Source organism: Hemitrygon akajei, chromosome 1 (genome assembly GCF_048418815.1).
Source record: "Hemitrygon akajei chromosome 1, sHemAka1.3, whole genome shotgun sequence".
Taxonomy (NCBI): domain Eukaryota; kingdom Metazoa; phylum Chordata; class Chondrichthyes; order Myliobatiformes; family Dasyatidae; genus Hemitrygon; species Hemitrygon akajei.
In genome coordinates this window covers 120,569,300-120,589,370 of record NC_133124.1, presented here as the reverse complement: position 1 = coordinate 120,589,370, position 20,071 = coordinate 120,569,300, and the positions used below count along the sequence as shown (strand labels likewise).

At 41.8% G+C, this 20,071-nt stretch overlaps 1 protein-coding gene across 1 annotated transcript in view; it reads right to left on the bottom strand.

Moving 5' to 3' along the window:
* Positions 1–20,071, bottom strand: part of ofcc1 (orofacial cleft 1 candidate 1) — a 254,122-nt gene that overhangs the window by 77,185 nt on the left and 156,866 nt on the right. Inside the window, exon 9 of the mRNA XM_073050909.1 lies at positions 13,446–13,652. Coding sequence (XP_072907010.1) covers positions 13,446–13,652 — 207 coding nt within the window. The remainder of the gene's footprint in view (positions 1–13,445; positions 13,653–20,071) is intronic.

Genomic DNA, 20,071 nt, shown 5'->3' with positions numbered 1-20,071 from the left:
TGGGTTGGAGCTGCAGTTTTATTCCTTTAAGTGTCACTCAGCGTATTGGCTCCTATTTAGTATCCCAGATAGGCTTGCATGCATCTTCATATGTTGAGGACTTATTTTTGTTCAAAATTTTACAGCAAAGCTACTAAGTGTGTCTGGAGCACAAATCCATAAATAATTAGTATTAACTAACTGAGTGATTATCCGATGCATTACGGGAACCGCTAACACAGTAAGTGCACAAACGCTAATCTGCAGATACGAACACTGTTGAGTCAAGACTGAAGTAGCTGAGCTAACTTTCCCCTACTGACTGAGGTTTTCCAACAACGTTGGATGGCTTTCAAATTCTCAATTATACAAATATTTGATCTGGTTTATAAAGAATAGCTTCATAATTTAATCACTGATAGTGCACTGGGAAAAGGAATGTGTGTCACAAACACCATAAAATTGCAACAAGGCCTAGGTTTGTTTCTGACCTCAGGTTCTCTCTCTGTGGAGATTGCATATTCTCCTTGAGTTTTCCTTGAATGCTCCAGTTTCCTCCCACATCCAGTTGACATACTGGTTAAGGAGGTGTATGGTAGGAGAATCAAGGTGGAGTTGACAAGCATATGATAGAGAACAGGTCACTGGGAAATAAGTGAGAGAACACAAAAAGATCCTGCAGATGCTATAAATCTAGAGTAACACACACACACACACACACACACACACACACACACACACACACAATGTTGGAGCAACTCAGCAAGTCAAGCAGTGTCTATGGAGAGGAATAAACATTTGATGTTTTGGATCAGGACTCCTCATCAGTGGTGATGCAATTTTATGGTGTTTGTGACACACATTGCTTTTTCCCAGTGTACTATCAGTGATTAAATTATGAAACTATTCTTTATAAACCAGATCAAATATTTGTACAACTTAAGGGAATAATCAAGGATTTGAATGCCATCGAAAGTCAGACAGTCAGGAAAGCTTAGCACAGCTACTTCAGTCCTGATGAAGGACCTTAGCCCAAAATATCAACTGCTTATTCCTCTCTATAGGTACTGCCTGACCTGCTGAGTTCCTCCAACATTTAATGTGAATTAAATGATAGAAGATTTCTCTCAGACTTGATGGACAAAATGTAAGAAAAAATTAGAAATATGGCAGACCCTTGTCTTGAGATTCCTCATCACCACTTAGCAACATTAGTAATGAGAAATATCACACGTCATTCTGAAACTCAGGTCATCAGGAATACATTGATTATTACATCTTAATTTCCTAAGTCAGGAATTTCATTTCAAATCACGAAATGGAGAGAAATGATTAAGTAGACTACTTGGTGCAATTGTGCTTAATGTCCTATTTTAGCTACAATCGAAGTGAGCTGTTTAAAATCGGCTTTTTGTTTGGTGTCGCAGTCGAATTTGCAGAGGAGACCGCACGCAGTTCGGGAAAGGAGAGATTTACAAAAGGAGCTGTTGTGGGATTTTGGCTTTAACAGACAAAGAATGAAGAATGATGAAGAAGATGGAATTCTACAAATTCCCCCTCTTGGGACCCAGCACCAAGCTGATTTCACTAATCTTCCAGCACACTGAAATCTCCCATGACTGTTGTAACATTGCCTTACTTCATGGCTTTTCTATCTGCTGTTGTAATTTGTAACCCACAGCCTGGCTGCTGTTCAGCAGCATGTATATAACTCCCATCAAGGTCTTTTTACTTTTGCAGTTTCTTAACTCTACCAACAAGGGTTCTACATCTTCTGATCCCATGTCACTTCTTCCTAAGGAATTGATTTCATTTTTTACCAACAATACCACCCATCCCCTCTGCCTACTTGCCTGTCCTTTTAATACAATATATGTTCTATGATCTTGTTTCAACCATGACACAGTGATGCCCACAACGTTATACCTGTCAATCTCTAACTGCGCTACAAGACCATCTACCTTATTCTGTGTACTGTATGCATTCAAATATAATACTTTCGGTCCTGTATTCATCTTCCTTTATGATTTTGCCCTTATTTTACACTTCAACTCATCCCACTGCTACCAATTTTGCACTGTCATCTGTCTGTCTTTCCTCGCACAAAGCATCAACTTGTATATCAATTACCCCATCCTCAGTCCCATCAGTCTGGCTCCCATCCCGTGCCAAATTAGTTTGGCCTCCACACAAGCTACCCTGCTTAAAATGAGACATTTCGTCACACCACAGCATGCAACCTGTCACAGCTACTCAGGAGGGTTACTCACAACTTACAGAAAGAAAATGCCAAGTTGCCTTAATACAGTACATGTAAGTGGTTATTCAAATTAATTATACAATTTAATTGTGGAACATTTTAGCATCAGTAATATTTCAAATGTCTCATGAAGATGTTATTACAAGCATTAGTTATTTTTAAGAGCAATGACTTGAAACAATATTTCAAGCATTAATGGTATAATGCTAGTCTGTAACTTCTTGTCAATCATTATACTTGTCATTACAAAAATTATTCCTTGGGTCAATTTGAACAAATTGGTTCCATCCTTAACAAATTTCCTCTATTTTAAAGCAAATTTAGGGCACAATGTAAGCTTAAATGGTTTAATCACCATGTGGTTTAACCTGCAGTTCATTGCAATGTTTCAATTGCTCGATATAATTTATCACAGATAATTTTAGTTCATTTATGCAGTTAATATCTTCCTGTTTTTTTCTGAATTCATTCTCTGTGTGTCACTTTCAATTAACTTTCAAATCCATGTAAGTACATTATCTGATCTACATATCGAATTTCAATGCTTCAAACTGCCTCCTATTTACCATACGTTAATGCTCTTGTTACCACTTACTGCCTGATACACTGCCAATTCACTACCACTAGCTATACTATGTGCACAAAAAAAAAATTGCATGCCGGTAGCACATACCTAATGACTTTTGACTGCCCGTTCTTCTTGCTGCTTCTCATTGGCTCATACTGCTTACTGCTGTACAGTCAGAATTGGATACCTGGATCAGCTTCGTATCTCGCACCTTGAGCAAACCTGACCGCTGCCTGTAGCTTAACTTGCAGCAAGTTCCAGTCACTCTTTCTCCTCTGACTTAATCAGTCTGCTACAGCCTCCGTACCTGATCCAAACCAAGTGTCAGGTCTGAGTCAGGAATAGGCGCTCATGAAGTATTTGTGCAAGAAGAGATTAAGAGACATAGACAGAGAAGGAGAAAGTAAGAGATTGGCTGGCAGAGTGTGTGTGTGTGTGTGTGTGTGTGTGTGTGTGTGTGTGTGTGTGTGTGTGTGTGTGTGTGTGTGTGTGTGTGTGTGTGTGTGTGTGTGTGTGTGTGTGTGTGTGTGTGTGAGATGTAGGTTGTTATTGCTTTTGCAGAGGGGGTGAGGAGCCCAATTCCCATCCTCTTGTACTTCATATTCACATCTCAGTACTGCTGCTAGTCACATAATATTGGTTCAGGTAAGTGACTGCACCCAGATTCCACACAAAACCTATTCTGTTTGCAACTAATACTTGAAACAAAACTACCACAACAAAGAGATTCCAGATGCAAAAATGCCCTTTGTAATCTCTTGCTTGTGGCCAAATCTCGGCCCACTTTTACTTTCATACATGAATGAGTTCACCTCATATAAAATAATACATAGTGGCACTCCAAATAAGCTTGTTACAATTGTACTACCACTTTCCAACATAGACCTCCAAAGGAACTCAGGTAATCCCCTTAATTTGATCCGGCCCTAAGTTTCTCATGGGATGTCTAATGATATACTAACCTCATCCTAATTTTATCTCTGCAGAGGATCTAGGACAGACGGAATAGAATGTGAGAGTGGAGACTAAAAAATCATTTAGTTAATCTACCTCTCCTGCATTCTATATTATCCACAATCACATCAAAGTGATAGCTTACACGAGGAAATCTGCAGATGCTGAAAATTCAAGCAACACACACAAAATGCTGGTGGAACGCAGCAGGCCAGGCAGCATCTACAGGGAGAAGCACTGTCGACGTTTCAGACCGAGACCCTTCGTCAAAGTGATAGCTTAGCTTCTTTGTAGTTGAGGAAGCAAGGACAATTATGACAGTAAAGGGAAACATGACCATTGAACAGTATGCCAAACCTCCCATTAGCCAACACTGGCCATTGGATTCTACCAACAGACAAATAGACCTGCTGCCTCAGGAAAGCAGCTGACATAATCAAGGTCACCGAAAAGCTGTCTTTTTGTCCCGAAACAGATAAAACATGCAAAGCTTCTTCAGCCGCAGAATGAGAGTCACACAGTCCGTCCTCAGTATGCTCCATCTTGTTCTCATGTTTCTTTACTGTTTTTTCCTAGTAATTTTTCTTTATTACAGTGTTTTTGGTTGACAGTGTCTCTTTACATTTACAAACTAGTTCAGTATGTTATTTTTTGCTACAGCTTCAGCAATCCAAATTCTTATAACGGCATTCTTTTGCTGAGTGCTCAGTTTTGTCACAACAGTAACACTGATGGCCAATAGTTGTCTTATTCTTAAAGTCAGTAGAAACTTTATGAACTTGGGAAAATGTGCTTAATAGCTGCGCTTCTTTAGCTGCCATCTCCATAGATGTACTAATCTGAAATGCCTTCTGTAATGTTGGTTTGTCTTCTGTAAGCAAACTTCTCTGAATTGCCTCACCTTGCAGACCACATACACATCTATCATGTAACATGACATTTAGAGACTACCCAAAATCACAATGTTTAGACAATTGCTTCAGCACTGCCACAAAGTATATAACAGACTCACCTTCCTCTCGATCCCTTTCATGAGATCTAAATCTGTCAGCAGTAATCAAAGGCTTTGTGGTCCTTTAACATGTTCACTATGTCCTCACAAAGGTTATCACCAGGCTTAGCAGGTTGCACTAGACTGTAATTAGTTAAATGTTTTTGCACCCAACACAGTCAGAAGACTGGAACATGAATATCATCTGAAACATTCAAATCTTTCAGAACTACATCGCTCTGCCTTTTCATCACATGGCCCAATACTTCCAAACATTGACACCATTTTCAAACACAAATTTCACATTCTAGAAAAGTTATCTACTCTTATCCGCCTCTCTCTCTCCCTCTCTTATTTGCTTTATTTAACCATCCCTTTCTCATTCTCTCCCCTTGGATTCTTCGCTCACCACGCTTCTGTTTGCTCGCCCATATCACACAGCGGTATGCCGCCAGCATTGCACACAGACTTCTCCCGCCGAAGGGAACGAAACAATAAATGTCACGCGAGGGCTTGTCATCTCGTTCGCCAGTTGTTATGTTAGTGGCACTGGGAAGCCAGCTGACCATGAATACCACCCACGAGAGACGGAGAGGTGAGGAAGCCCATCCTTACCACCTGTCGGCAATCCGATAGGAAGTCTAGGATCCAGCGGCAGAAGGCAGGGTGCAGGCCACGGTCTCTGAGTTTCCTGTCAAGTCTGGTGGGAATTATGGTGGTTGAATGCTGAACTGTAGTACAGGAATAGTATTCTAATGCATGCATCCCTCTTCTCTGAGTGAGTGAGGATGTGGTGTAGTGCTGTGGTTATGAGGTCATCAGTAGACCGGTTCCATTGGTAGGCGAATTATAGGGGGTCCAGTGTGGGAGATAGCATGATTATAATTGAAGTGAGTGTGACAGGGCACCCAATTGTTCAGGCATGCTACCTTGGACAACGACAGACAATTTGAAATAGGAAGGCACGACATAGTGGGAGAAGAAGAGATTAAAAATGTCCGTAAACACACCGGCCAGCTGTTCAGCACACACTTTGAGGACCCGCCCTGGGATGCCTTGCAGTTGTTGACACATTGGAATGTCCTACGTACCTCAGCCTTGGAGGTGACCAAGGAGAAGGTCTCGTCGGCGGCTCTCCTCAGGGGTTCAGTTTTATCAACCTCGAATCGAGCATAAAAAAACATTTAGTTGGTCTGGGAGTGAGGCGGCAATTAAATGCCAGCTCAGCCTGTGAAGCCAACGTCCCTTTAATGAATAAAAAAAAAGCTGGCATCAGGAATGACCTACTGGAGGAGATGATGGAGGCAGGCACAGTACAATATTTAAGAGGTGTCTGAACAAGTACTTGAATGAGCAGGACACAGAGGGATATGGAATTAACGCAGGCAAGTGGAATTAGTCAGACAGGCACAATGATCAGCTTAGACTTGATGGGCCAAAGGGCCTATTTCTATGGGTCATGGCCTTTGCTAACCTGACAGCATAAAGGACCCGCAGGTTGTGTTGATCAATGCTTGCACTCAACAGGAAGTGAAGGACAGAAAGGGGGCGTGACCATTTTCTCCATACTCAGATCTAGAAACCCACATCAGTGTCAGAGTCTAATCAACATACTCAGGCTCCCTGCTGCTGATACAGGAGACAATGGTCTTTCTCAGGCAAAAAACAGCTGCACTTGTTAGTCTTAAGGAGCCTTTTTCCTTGAAGAAGAAGATGACTACATTTTAAAATCATTGTTGCCACCCTACCCAGTGAAGTTGGAAGTGCAGGGTGATTTCTATCTCTGCATGTTGAATCGACTTCTATCTTTATAAGTACGGGGAGGAGCTGCAATATCTAACCATGTTGAAGCAGTGAATTAGGGTCAGTAGAAAGCCATTTATCCTGACTAAGCTTGGGCAAGCTTGTCATTTTGTATGTCTCTGTTAGTTTTACCCCCTCATCTTGTCAACTTCTCTGAGTGATTCCAAGTTTTATTATCGATAACCTCTTGAGAATTTGTCTATTTTAGAAAAACAGAGCAAACAAAACTGGAAAATCAGAGCGTTTTCCATTGACATCTGTTCCCGGGAGGTCCAATGAAACAGATGGCTCAATGGATGTTTAGCATAAAACGGCAGAGGTTTTTCTCTATGTACAGGTAAAGTAAATGTTTCTTTGACATAACTTCCCATGGAGAGGATTCTATCCAGATGAATCACAGCTTGTTATGGCAATTGCTTTGCCCAAGACTGCAAGAAATTGCAGAATTGTAAATGCAGCCAAGTCCATCACACAAACCAGCCTCCTCCACACCCTGCTACCTCGGCAATGCAAAAGCAGCTGACATCATCAAGGACTCCTCCCACTCTGGCAAATTCTTTCTTCTCCCTTGCATTTGGAAGAAGACACAAAAGGTTGAGAACACATAACATCAGGCTCAAGGACAGCTCCTATTATTGAAAGGACATATTATAATGATGACCTTTTGATCTCTCAGTCTACCTCATCATAGTCTTTGCACTGCCCTTCTTCAGCAACTGCAACACTATATTCAAAGTCCAAAGTAAATTTATTATCAAAGTACATATACGTTACCATAAACTACCTTGAGATTCATTTTCTTGCAGGCATTTACAGGAAAAGACAATGAAATTTTACAAAGAACAGACAGATTGACAGTCAATGTGCAAAAAAAGACTGTACAGATACTGAGAAGAGACCTTGTAAAGAAAGTCTACAGGTCACAGAATCAATTCTGAGTAATGACGTTGAAGTTATCCACACTGGCTCAGAGGGTAATAACTGCTCCTGAACCCAGTGTGTGGGACCTAAGGCTTCTCTATCTCCTGCCCAATGGAAGTGGCAAGAACAGAGCATGACCTGGGTATTTTGGATATTTTGCATACTTTTGCCTTTGGGACTACCTCAATATACTTATGTATGGAATGATCTATCTGGATGGCATGTAGGTATATTGGTACATGTGACAATAACAAACTATCAAATACACACCCAATGAAGGGAAAAGGGTTGCAAGTGACACCCCCCTCCCAGTACGCAAGTATAGGATGCCTCCAGGAAGATGACCCATCATCCCCAAAGGCAGACATGGACAAGTAATGCTAGCTTTGCCGGTGATGCTCCTATATCTTGGAGCTGAATAATAAAATATCTCATTATTCTTTTATTGCAATTTATGTATTTATTTATGAGAGTTTTTATATTTATTAATTTATTTCTGTAATTTATAGATCTTTATATTTTTACACCTTACTGTTGCTGCAAAATAACAAATTCCACATCACGTCTCAGCGATAACACTGGATAACAATATCTTGACTTCCTGAATACTTTTGGGTGTATCTTATGGATTTTGGGCTGCTGGTCATGAAAATCACCATGAAATTTCCCTATCACACACCAGTTTTTATTACAATAAATCTGATTCTGGTAAAAAGAAAAAAATATGTTTCTGGTTCCAAGGAAATCATGATTTTGTTTTGCCTCTGAATTCTCCAGAAGTTTTAATCAACACACTTACTATTAAGTCAAATCTTGCAAGAAAAAGGAGACACAAGAGATTGCCGATGCTGGAATTGACAGCGAGAAAGAAACTGCTGGAAGAACTCAGTGAGTCAAGCATTATCTGTGTAGGGAAATAGATAAACTAGTCCGAGCAAATTTAGACAAAGATTCTTGACCTGAGTCATTCACTGTCCATGTGCCTCTATCCACAGATTCTGCCTACCTCACGAAACTCTTCCAGAAGTTTGTTGCTTGCAAGGGAAGTGTTGCTCAGATTTAGGGCTTTTGAAATCATGCTGAAATTCGGAATCGGTGACACCTATTTGTGGAAATGTATTCTAATCATTTTAACCTGAGTTTGACAGCTTTATCTTAGTTAACAATGTTAAGGGCCGGCATAAATGGCCGGAGACACAAAAGACTGCTGGAATCTGGAGCAACAAACAATTTGCTGGTAGAACTCAGCTGGTCGAGCAGCATCTGTGGGAGAAAAGGAATTGTTGATGCTTTGGGTTTGCAGTAGGAAAAAGATCAACTATTGATCTGAGTGGATGGTGGCCAGCCTTTAACTTACAGTAAGTCCCCAAGTTATGACAGGGTTCCACGCCCATGACCTGCTTGTAAGCTAGAAATAGCTCTGACAGGTGCGAGGAGTCAGCTGCCAGATGCTCTCACTGACTCGGTGAGTGTGTCAGAGCTTCCCCAGCCTCTGATTATTACACTTGGAGATGGGGTGAGGTACCCCATTCCCACCTGGCAAATTCAGCCTCATCCATCCCACTAGTCTCCCAAATGCTCATCCCTGTGTACAGGGGATCCATACCCAATATCAAGTTCAAGATTGAGGGAACAAAAAGCCTTCTCCACTCTGCCTATTAAGCAGGACAAAGTAACTGTTTTTCTGATTTGGTCCAGTATTAAAGCATTATAATTATATTGCACAATTAGGAGCAGACCACCCCCCCCCCCCCACCCCACCCCCCATCCTCGCCACATTCTACAGAGGATGTATCGAGAGCATCCTGAGCAGCTGCATCACTGCCTGGTTCGGAAATGGCACTGTCTCGGATCGCAAGACCCTGCAGTGGATAGTGAGGTCAGCTGAGAAGATCATCGGGGTCGCTCTTCCCATCATCACGGCCATTTACCTCACACGCTGCACTTGCAAAGCTAACAGCATTATGAAGGATCCCACGCACCCCTCATACAAACTCTTCTCCCTCCTGCCATCTGGCAAAAGGTACCGAAGCATTCGGGCTCTCACGACCAGACTGTGCAACAGTTTCTTCCCCAAGCCATCAGACTCCTCAATACCCAGAGTCACCAACTTACACACACACACTCAACTGAACACCACTCCACTCCCTTTGCAATTTTTGCTCATTTCTTTCTCAATTCCTGCTAAAACATTATTTACATTTACATCATTATTATACTGTAATTTGCCCTTTACTGTCTATTGTCTTGTTTATTAATTATTGTACTGTCTTGCACTGTTTTGTGCACTTTATGTAGTCCCATGTAGGTCTGAAGTCTAGTGTAGTTTTGTGTTGTTTCATATAGCACCATGGTCCTGGAGGAACGTTGTTTCGTTTTTACTGCGTACTGTACCAGCAGTTATGGTTGAAATGACAATAAAAGCGACTTGACTTGACTTGATCAGGTTTATCTTCCAAGGTCAGCAGCACAATAGTTCCACAAGACTGTGTAGCATACTATGAAGCTTGTATAAAAGACAGTATAACATGCAGCTGCCCTTTAATTTGCCAAGACTGTTGTTAAATCAGGTGCACTCTGACTTATTAATGCTAGAATTCTTGGTGTTTCAGATCTCCTCAATATGTCTTCTAACTTTAAGGCTATCTTACCCTCTGCAGTTTGTTCGAATTTTTAAAACAGGCAGATCCAGCCAATTTTCACAGAATCCCAATGCTTCCTACACCCCACCTATCTCCTGGGAGATGCACAAGTCTTTCCTCTTAGTTTGATGATATCAGTGAGGAAGTTACTCAGTCACTTGGGTGGAAGAACAGTGTAAAGTAAGTGACCTGAACCATGCAATTGAAATGACAGCATTTGCTATCGTGACCAGGCAGAATCGGCGGTGACTGCCACTTTTCAGAATTTGCATGGTCCAATGCAGTGCCATTGCCAGTAATCTGATGCAGTTCTGGAGGCTTTGAAGTTGAAATCAATGAAAACACAACCAATGATTTTGCACCAGTTCTAAGAATGCACTAAAAAATATCTGGGAAGGAGATTTTAATACAATAGAAGGCTGACGTGTTTACAAATGCTTCCACGTTTTTTGAGAGTTTTAAAATGTTTTAAGTAAGCTTCAATATTCCTACGCTATTCACACCAAGTCCACTAGTCTTCTGGACAATTGACTGTGTGGGGCTCAACCGTGTGATGTCACGTTTAAAATCATGGAAACAAGTCCTCTGGCTGACCATCAAATGCCTATATACACTGTTCCGATTTAAAGACTTATTTATTGAGATACAGTGCGCAATAGGCCCTTCTAGCCGCGCCATCCAGCAATCTCCATTTCAACTCTAGCCTAGTCATAGGACAATTGATAATGACCAATCAACCTACCAACCTGTACGTCTTTGGACTGTGTGAGGAAACCCACGCGACCATGGGGAGAGCGTACAAACTCCTCACAGGCAGCAGCGGCAATTGAACCACTAAACCACCCTGCTGAGCATTACGCTGCCGTGCTGCCCTTAATCTCCCCACGTTCCCAACAATTCCCTCCCAGATTCTACCACCCTCCTAAACACTAGGGGCAAACTAGAGAGGACAATTCATCCGCGATGCTGCGTGCCGCTGGGATACAGAAAACCCGGGCACCAGGAGGAAACGTACACAGGTCCGGATCACACCTAGCTCCCTGGAACTGTGAGGCAGGAGCTCTACTAAATACACCATCATCTGTTTTGTCTACAGTCGGATGGCTTGGGCACTGAATTCCCCAGTTTCAGGTTAACTGCTTCCCCATGCCTTTTCACTCTTCTTCTGATCTACCCAGTCCCCCATCACCTTGATTCCCCTTTTCCTCCCACTCCATCTTCCTTTCGCACACATACTCCTCCCCTCACTTTTCCCATTGCTCCATCCTACCTCCCTCATTTGATTCCGTGCTCCATCTTCCTCTCTAATCATATTCATCATCTTCAGCTCATTGGTGCCTCATCTATCACCTCCCAGCCTCTGTCATTATTTCCACTCTCCCATTCCCCCTCCCCGCCTATCACCCCTCCTCAACTGGATCCACCTATCACCTACCAGCTCTATCCCGTTCCCCTCACCTCTTTATGCTGCCTACCTCCCCTCTATATTTCTGTCCAAACAAAGAGCCTCAACCTGAAAGACCGACTGTCTATTTCACTTCACAGACGCTGCCTGACCTGCAAAGTCCCTCCAGTAACTTGTCTGCTGCACCAGATTCCAGCATTTGAAGTTTCTCATGTCTCTAACTGCATCACCTTACTGCATTTGGAGAGGGTGTGGTCAGTCTTCCAGTGTTTTGTGCAATGGTTCAAGTTGTGAAGATTACTGAAGGTAAAACATGTGACTTTTATTGATATGAATCAAGGACACTGCTGACTCATCATCCACCGCAAAATCTAGGCTTATGTGTCGGATCAGTTTGAGTTAGCAATACCCATGAATCTTCCATGTTAAGACACTTCCTGGTCTACAGTGGGTTGTTAACCCCAATTCACTTTTCTTTGGCAAATCTCATCATGTTGTCAATCAGCTGCTGCTTAGTGCTTTTGCCTCTGACTCAGAGGTTTGTGAGTCCAAGTTTCACACAGGAGACTCAGACATCAAAGCCTACCACACAACACAGGATGAGAGAGAGCTGAACTATCAGCATCTCGATAAGAAGCTGAATTGAGACTCCACCTACATTCTCAAGTGGACACAAAAATAAATCCATGGCACTATTTCAAGATCCCTTTTGCTCTGACTAATATTTAACTCTCAATCAAACTTATTAACATTTACAGCAACTGTGGCAGAGCCTACCATTCCAGAATCGGCCTCAATAGCCACAGTCGACGCTGCCCGACAAACCAGTGACTACCAGAGGTGCAGAACCTACCCATGGTCGACCACAACCGACGGAGGCCACACACACAGATGACACAAAACTTCAAATGCTGTGAAGAGTGGGGGAGAGAGGAATGGACTTCAAGAGAAGATAAGGGAGGAGTGGAAGCAGGAAGTTCCACACAGAGAAAAATAAGACAGGGAAAATGAGGAAAGATGATGTTTTAAGGAGATAGAAATTGAGACATGTTTGTGCACAAATATTCAATTTTGTATGCAGGCAGTACTTGTCATTTCCTCCAATAAAGCATGTCTTGTTTGTAGCTCTATCTCTAAAAGGAGATAATAAACCCCTTGGGATCCAGAGTGACAGAAATCAAAGCACACCATGCAAAATCCAGGAAATTATACTAAACCAGAGTGCCCTATTCTATGATTACAACTCATGGGAGCCTGCTACATATATTTTCTACATTACAATAAGGACCACCCTCCATTAGTTATAGGGACAGGCTGTGGCCAGGGAAACCACCACTAAGTTGTTTTGCCTTCTTAAGCAGCATTGGGTGGGAAGGCTGTTCACACTCAGCTAGAACCTACTAAACTACTCCCTTTCAGTTTCTTCTGCCTCACAAAGCTACCGCGTTAGGAGCCCTGATTCCCTCTTCTGGACTGAGCAACTATAAAGAAATATTTGAATGTATGGAAGTCTGTGTCAGCAGATTACTTGCTATTTACTGCCAATAATAAGCATTGTACTCTGCTGGGCTGGGTGGAGTGCATTTCAATGAGGTGAAAGCGGTACACAAGAACTGTAACAACTTACAGTGGAGAATCATTCTAAACACCCTACTCCAGTAAAGAGAGTCGAGATAAACTGGTGAGGAACTACAACAAAAACATTATTTTTAAGTCTAAAAGACAGAGTTATTTGTGTCACTTAACAACCAGGCCATTTTCCCACAAATTGTGTTTTCAACAAGATACTGAGTGTAAAGAGGAGAGAAAATAAGGGTTAAAATTGTATGTGGAAGCACAGGCAATTGGTTTGAAGCGTAACCACTTCAGTTTCAAACAGCATTTGAATAAGATTATAAAATCTGTATACTTTGGTTAAATACCTCGACAATGGCACCAGTTCGCAGCCGAAGGAAATGCCTGTACAGCTCTTGTAGGCCGCTGAGGTGTAAGGTGTAGATGGACACGTGAGTGGTGATGTCTTCCTGGCTAGGGTCCGATCCAGGGGCTTGATTGTGCTCCTGGGGTCCACAGGCACGGGACAGTCGTTCAGTGAGCTCATCATTGCAGACGTAATCATACACTGCCACCTAGTGAGATAAAGAAGACCCCCCCCAAATCACCCACAAACCCCACCCCCACCCATATGTGCTTGATTAGTCACTGTTCATAGGCACATCTAAGCTCATAGAAAATCCTAGTTAAGTTGCAGCATGTATTTGAATCAGATTATTATCATTTAATATTTTACATCAGGCAAGACAGCTTAAAGCACTTGGCATGCATTCCATGTAGTTATGTAAAATAAGGAAGTGGGGAGATGCTGAGTTCAATGGCTTTTCAAAAGCATGTTGCAAGTCAGTGATTCCCAAGCCCAGTGGAAATGCAGCACTTGACAGCTTTTAAGCAAGAGCATAATTAATGAACCCTTCCCCCAATTAAGAGATGTGGTCAAAGAACTTCTGAGAACTTGGCATTCACATGGCCAGGACGCATCACTGCAGTTAGTGAGAAACCACAAAAATATTTTCTAAATGAATGTTGACAAGCCATTGAAAAGTCATCCTTCCACTGTTAAAATAAATATAAAAAATCTGACAGTGAAGGCAAGTAATAACAGGTTAGTATTTTGCAAGATGTTTGATGTAGTCCTGGCTTCCAAAATTCCAAGTCGGGTTTCTTGGAATGCACTGCAATTCTATAAACATGTTCAGTGATATGCTCTGAAGGGTACTACTTGTCTGCTTCCTCCCCCCCCCCATTTCAAATTCGGTGTATTTGCAGGGGTTTGTTAGCCCTTCACAGGGGGTCTGTTGAAGTGCCTGATGTTGCATTTTCTGCACAAGTGCAAGGAGTGTCCAAGTCCTTCGTAATGGAAAGAGTGCCGGGAAGATTTACGGGAATGTTGCCAGGACACAAGGGCCTGAGTTATAGGAAAAGGTTAAGCAAGGCAGGACTTTACGCCCTGGAGCATAGGAGACTGAGGGGTGACATTATAGACGTGTGAAAAATCATTGAGGGGGATAGTTAAGGTTAATCCATGCAGTCTTCTTCCCTGGAAAAAGGAATCAAAATCTAGCGGGCATAAGGGAAAGATTTAAAAGGGGCCTGAGGGGCAACTTCTTACACAGTGGGCGGAGCATATTTGGAAGTGGTTGAGACAGGTACAACACCTAACAGGTAGCTGGAGAAGTTCATTGATAGGAAAAATTCAGAGGGATCATGACTTAACAGGGGGAAAATAGAATCAGCTTAGGTGGATATCTTGGCCAGCATGGATGAGTTGGGCTGAAAGGCCTGTTTCCATTTTGCATCCCTCTAAGTCTCCACTAACGTGAACACTGCGAACGAACGGAAAGTGGGATAAATTCATTTAACTTCACCAATGACAAAACCGCTTAAATAAATAAAATGCTGAAAAGACAGGTTAAACTTTGATTTGAATCCTTGTCTTTGTAAAGACTGGTGTTTCAAAATAAGACTGTTCCCTGGACTCATAAATTTCAGATAGAATATCTTGATCGAGTTTTAAAAATGTGTTTGCTACCTTCCCTGGATAATTAGGCCATGTGGTTGAGCAGAATAAGAAAAGGCCACAGTAACTCTGTGTCAGATTTCAAAGTTCAAAGTACATTTATTATCAAAGTACATATGTCACTATATATAACCTTGAGATTTGTTTTCTTGCGGGCATACTCAATAAATTCAATAACCATAATAGTATCAATGAAAGAACACACCCAACCAAGGTGAAAAAGACAACAAACTGTGCAAAAAAAGAAATAATAATTAACAAATATAAATTAATAATATTAATAAATATTAAGAACATGAAATGAAGAGTCCTTGAAAGTGGTTAAAGTTTCACTGGCTAATTCTAAATGGAACAGAGAGTATTTACTCATTGAGCATGAAATAGGTCACTTGGTACACCTTCTCTCTGCTGACCAATGGACAACCACCATAATAATTCCATCCACCTGCACTTGGGGCTATAGCCTTCTATACCAAGGTGAGTCAGGTGTCCATCTAGACATTTCTTCAATGCTGTCATCGACCTTGGGTAAAAAAAAGTACTGGTACATTGAAAAGATGCAGAATGAAAACCCTGGATCTGGTGCCTGTCAAATCTAGTTCACAATGTGAGACCTTACCATTTTCAGTGGAGATCACAGGTTAAACGATGAGGACACAAGGGAAATGTCAGTATTAAAATGCTTCTGGTTGGTACAGCTGGATGTGTGGCTTTGCCAAGTGTCTAAAGCTGTCAGAGATGTTCTGGCAGTAGTACCTTGTTGATGCACTGCCAGTGGATGGTGGTGTGCATTGGGCCAATAAGATTTGCCCTAATTTTTAACACCACAGACAAATATGGAGGAGGGAGCGGGCAGCAAATAATGGTCTGCATGAGCATTGTCATATCTCGGCGCAAAGTGTAGATGCAGTTAATAGTGGAACAAGACACTGGAGTCTTTGGACAACTGATGCTCAAAGCAAGTATTCAGGTTATATTGACCCCCACTACAAGAGGATTTGAGTACACGAGCAAAGATGACTTGATGCAGCTAGATAGAACCATGGGAGATCACATCTAGAATAAAAACTCCCAGAAGGCTACAAGTTTTGCAGCTTTTATTTCCAAACACATCTGGAGTTTTGCATGCAGTTTTGATCTTATTGGAGAAAAGATGTTTTCTCAGAACTGGCATGTGATTACCAGACAGATTCTTGGGGTGACAAGAGATTCTTGGAGTGAACTGATATTCACTGGAGTAGGAATAACAACAGGTAGCGTCAAAAAGACCTACAGTATAAAGTTTTAACAGTGTGAACAGAGCAGATGAAGGGAGAGTCCAGGGATCACATCCTCAAGATCAGGTAAAATTTCTTCACCCAGGCTGAGGAATCAATGGAATTCTCCACCAAAGGTGGTAGTGGAAGCCAAGTTCATTCAAGAAGAAGGTGTTTGTACTGTATTTCTTAATGCTAGAAGTTCCAAAGGATATGGGGAGAAGGTGGGAACAGGATACTGAAGCGGATGATCAGCCATGATGGCGTTGAATGGGTTAGCAGGCTTAAAGGGCCGAATGGCCCACTTCTACTGTTTTCTTATTTTCCCTGCTTTTATAGCTTTGCAATTTCCACACCCAGATCCTAACATGCAAGATTGTACTCAAAATCCAAAAATGTTATTTGTTTTTAAGCAAACCCTGGGAAATTTATGTATCTTTTTGATTACGGCCGAAACTCCACTTAGTTAGTGGGTAATTGATAAGTTATTGTTGCATCTACCAAGATCCAGTCAAAAGCTTTCGTCTGCATGCCGTCTAGAGAGATCATTCCAAACATAATTACATTAAGGCAGTAAAAATGAAAAACAGTAACAGAATGCAGAATATGGAGTTACAATTACAGAAAAAGTACAGCGTAGTTAGGCAAATAAGGTGAAAGGGTCATGACAAGGTAGATTGGGAGATCAGAAGCTTATCTTTATCATACAAGAGGTCTCTTCAAGAGTCTTTTAACAGCTGGATAGAAGCTGTCCTTGAGCCTGGTGATACGTGCTTTCAGTCTTTCGCAACTTGTGCCTAATGGGGTGGGGGGGGGAAGAAGAGAGAATGACTGGATTGGGAGGGGTCTTTGATTGTGTCAGCTCTCTTCCTGAAGTCGGAGAAGTGTCGACAATGTCAACAGATGGAAGGCTGCTTTCCATGATAGACTGGGCAGTATTCACAACTCTAACTTCCTTGAGAAATAGGACAGAGCAGTTCCACACCAAGCTGTGGTACATCTGGATAGGATGCTTTCTACGATGTATCTGTAAAAACTGGTGACAGTCACAGGAGACATACCAACATTTTCCTTGTCACAGCATTACAAGTCCTACTTGTGTGCAGTATATTGTGATCCTTAGATCAATTGACCACTTCTCAGCTCCATAGGAACATAGAAAGTCTACAGCACAATACAGGCTCTTCAGCCCACAAAGCTGTGCCAAACATGTCCTTACTATAGAAATTACCGAGGAATACCCATAGCCTTTTAATTTTCTAAGCTCCGTATATCTATCCAGGAGTCCCTTAAAAGGCCCTATCGTATCCGCCTCCACCACCAATTGCCGGCAGCCCATTCCACGCACTCACCACTCTCAGTGTAAAAAAACTTACCCCTGACATCTCCTCTGTACCTACTCCCCAGCACCTTAAAACTGTGCCCTCTTGTGCTAGCCATTTTAGCCCTGGGAGAAAGCCTCTGACTATCCACACTATCAATGCCTCTCATCATCTTATACACCTCTATCAGGTCACCTCTCATCCTCTGTCGCTCCAAGGAGAGAAGGCTGAGTTCACTCAACCTGTTCTCATAAGACATGCTCCCCAATCCAGGCAACATCCTTGTAAATCTCCTCTACATCCTTTCTATGGTTTCCACATCCGTCATGTAGTGAGGTGATCAAAACTGAACACAGTACTCCAAGTGGGGTCTGACCAGGGTCCTATATAGCTGCAACATTACCTCTCGGTTCTGAAACTCAAACCCACGATTGATGAAGGCCAATGCACCATATGCCTTCTTAACCACAGAGTCAGCCTGCGTAGCAGCTTCGAGTATCCTATGGACTCAGCCCCCAAGACCCCTCTGATCCTCCACACTGCCAAGAGTCTTACCATTAATATTATATTCTGTCATCATATTTGACGTATCAAAACGACCCACCTCACAACTATCTGGGTTGAACTCCATCTGCCACTTCTCAGCCCAGTTTTGCATCCTATCAATGCCCCACTGTAAGTTCTGACAGTCATATGATCCTAGTTGATGAATGAATGAACAAATGAATGACGTTGGAAACTACTCACTCAAAACTTGTGATGATATAACAATGCACGCATGTGAACATCCAGGGCATAGTTTTCACCGCATTAGTATAGCATGTTCCCACAGGCAAAAGATCAAAGCTGAGTTGAATAGTTCTGTGTATTAGCTCGTTAACTGCACAATATTACAGTTCTCACAAATGCAACTTCCCAACGTTTTCATCATTAAAAACAAATTGTCAGAATTGGTTTTCATTATATACTCCTTTAATGCAGTCACGTCCTTTCTGAGTCACTGTCCAGGAACCAGCAGTCATATGCAGGATTTTGCTTACTCTAATATTATGCGTGCACCCCGCCCTTCCTCCATAACTCCACCAGCCTCAGTTCTGTCTAAAGTATTTCTCTAACTCCTAGAATCCATGAAGAAAATGAGTACAGTGTTCTGTATTTCAACAGGAACTAAGGGGAAGAAACGAACTAGAATACAATGATTTAGCAAGCTATAAATTGCAAACCTAAACCTATTGATATGGGAAATAGATAGGTGTACAGGAGATAAAATAGTATTTATTAGAACATTTTAATGTAATTTCTTTTAAGTGTTTTCATTATGCATCATATAACAATACAAAGTCATCATTGTGTTCACTGGAGACCCATTACTATAGGGTTACTAAGCATAGATGAACTTGCTCCCTCTAAACTATCTCGTCAATAAAGTTTTAGTTTTCTTCTTCCCTCCCCCACAAGATTTCTATTAGTATAGATCCGTTCCTGATTGTTTAAATCTAAAGTACAACTATAAGAAGTTACAGATTTCTCTACTTTGCCCCTCCTCCCCCTTCAGGAAAATATCCTTTTACAACTGTCTGTCAGTTTATCTATCTATCCATCCATCTACTTACAGATATCTTATGAGGTAGATTGATGATGTCAACCAACAGCTGCTTGGGCCTGAGGCAATGGACCTCTCCCACTCTCTCCCCTTCCATCAGGTGCTCCTTACAAACTATCTCACTGACCAAGCCTCAGATCATCTCTCCTCATATCTTACCTGGCTAGGTTTCAAATGTTTGCTTAAGAGTCGCAGCACAGAATCAAGCTCTTCAATCCACTAAATCCCACCCATTTACACTAATCCTGCATTATTCCAATTTATTACCCCTGTATTCCCATCACATTCTGCCATTTATCCACACACACTAGGGACAATTAAAGTAGTCAGTTTAATCTAACAACCAACAAGTCTGAGTTATGGGGGCGGGGCAGAAACCAGAGCACCCAAGGGAAACCCTTGGGTAACAGGAGGAACAGGCTACAGAGGAAGTTAGGATTGAACTAGATCACTGGAGCTATGAAGTAGCAATTCTATCAGTTGCTCCACCTTGTTGTCATTAATGCCATATTAGAGAACCTTTTAGCTAACTAAATAAACACAAATATTGTCTGTGTGCCCATTACCTGCAATGACTCTTTCGTCATCTCATTAGCAGTAGGTTTACTGTCATTTATACCAATAGGCACATTTAGTACTTGCAAAGCCAGATACATTTCTATCCAAGGCTGTTTAGAAAATAATTTTTATCTTTATTGACAACATATATTTGCAGTAATGTGTGGGAAAGTAGTTTCATCTCTGCAAAGTTAGAAACATATTTTCTTCCTTCTACCCTGTTGGGGAAAATATA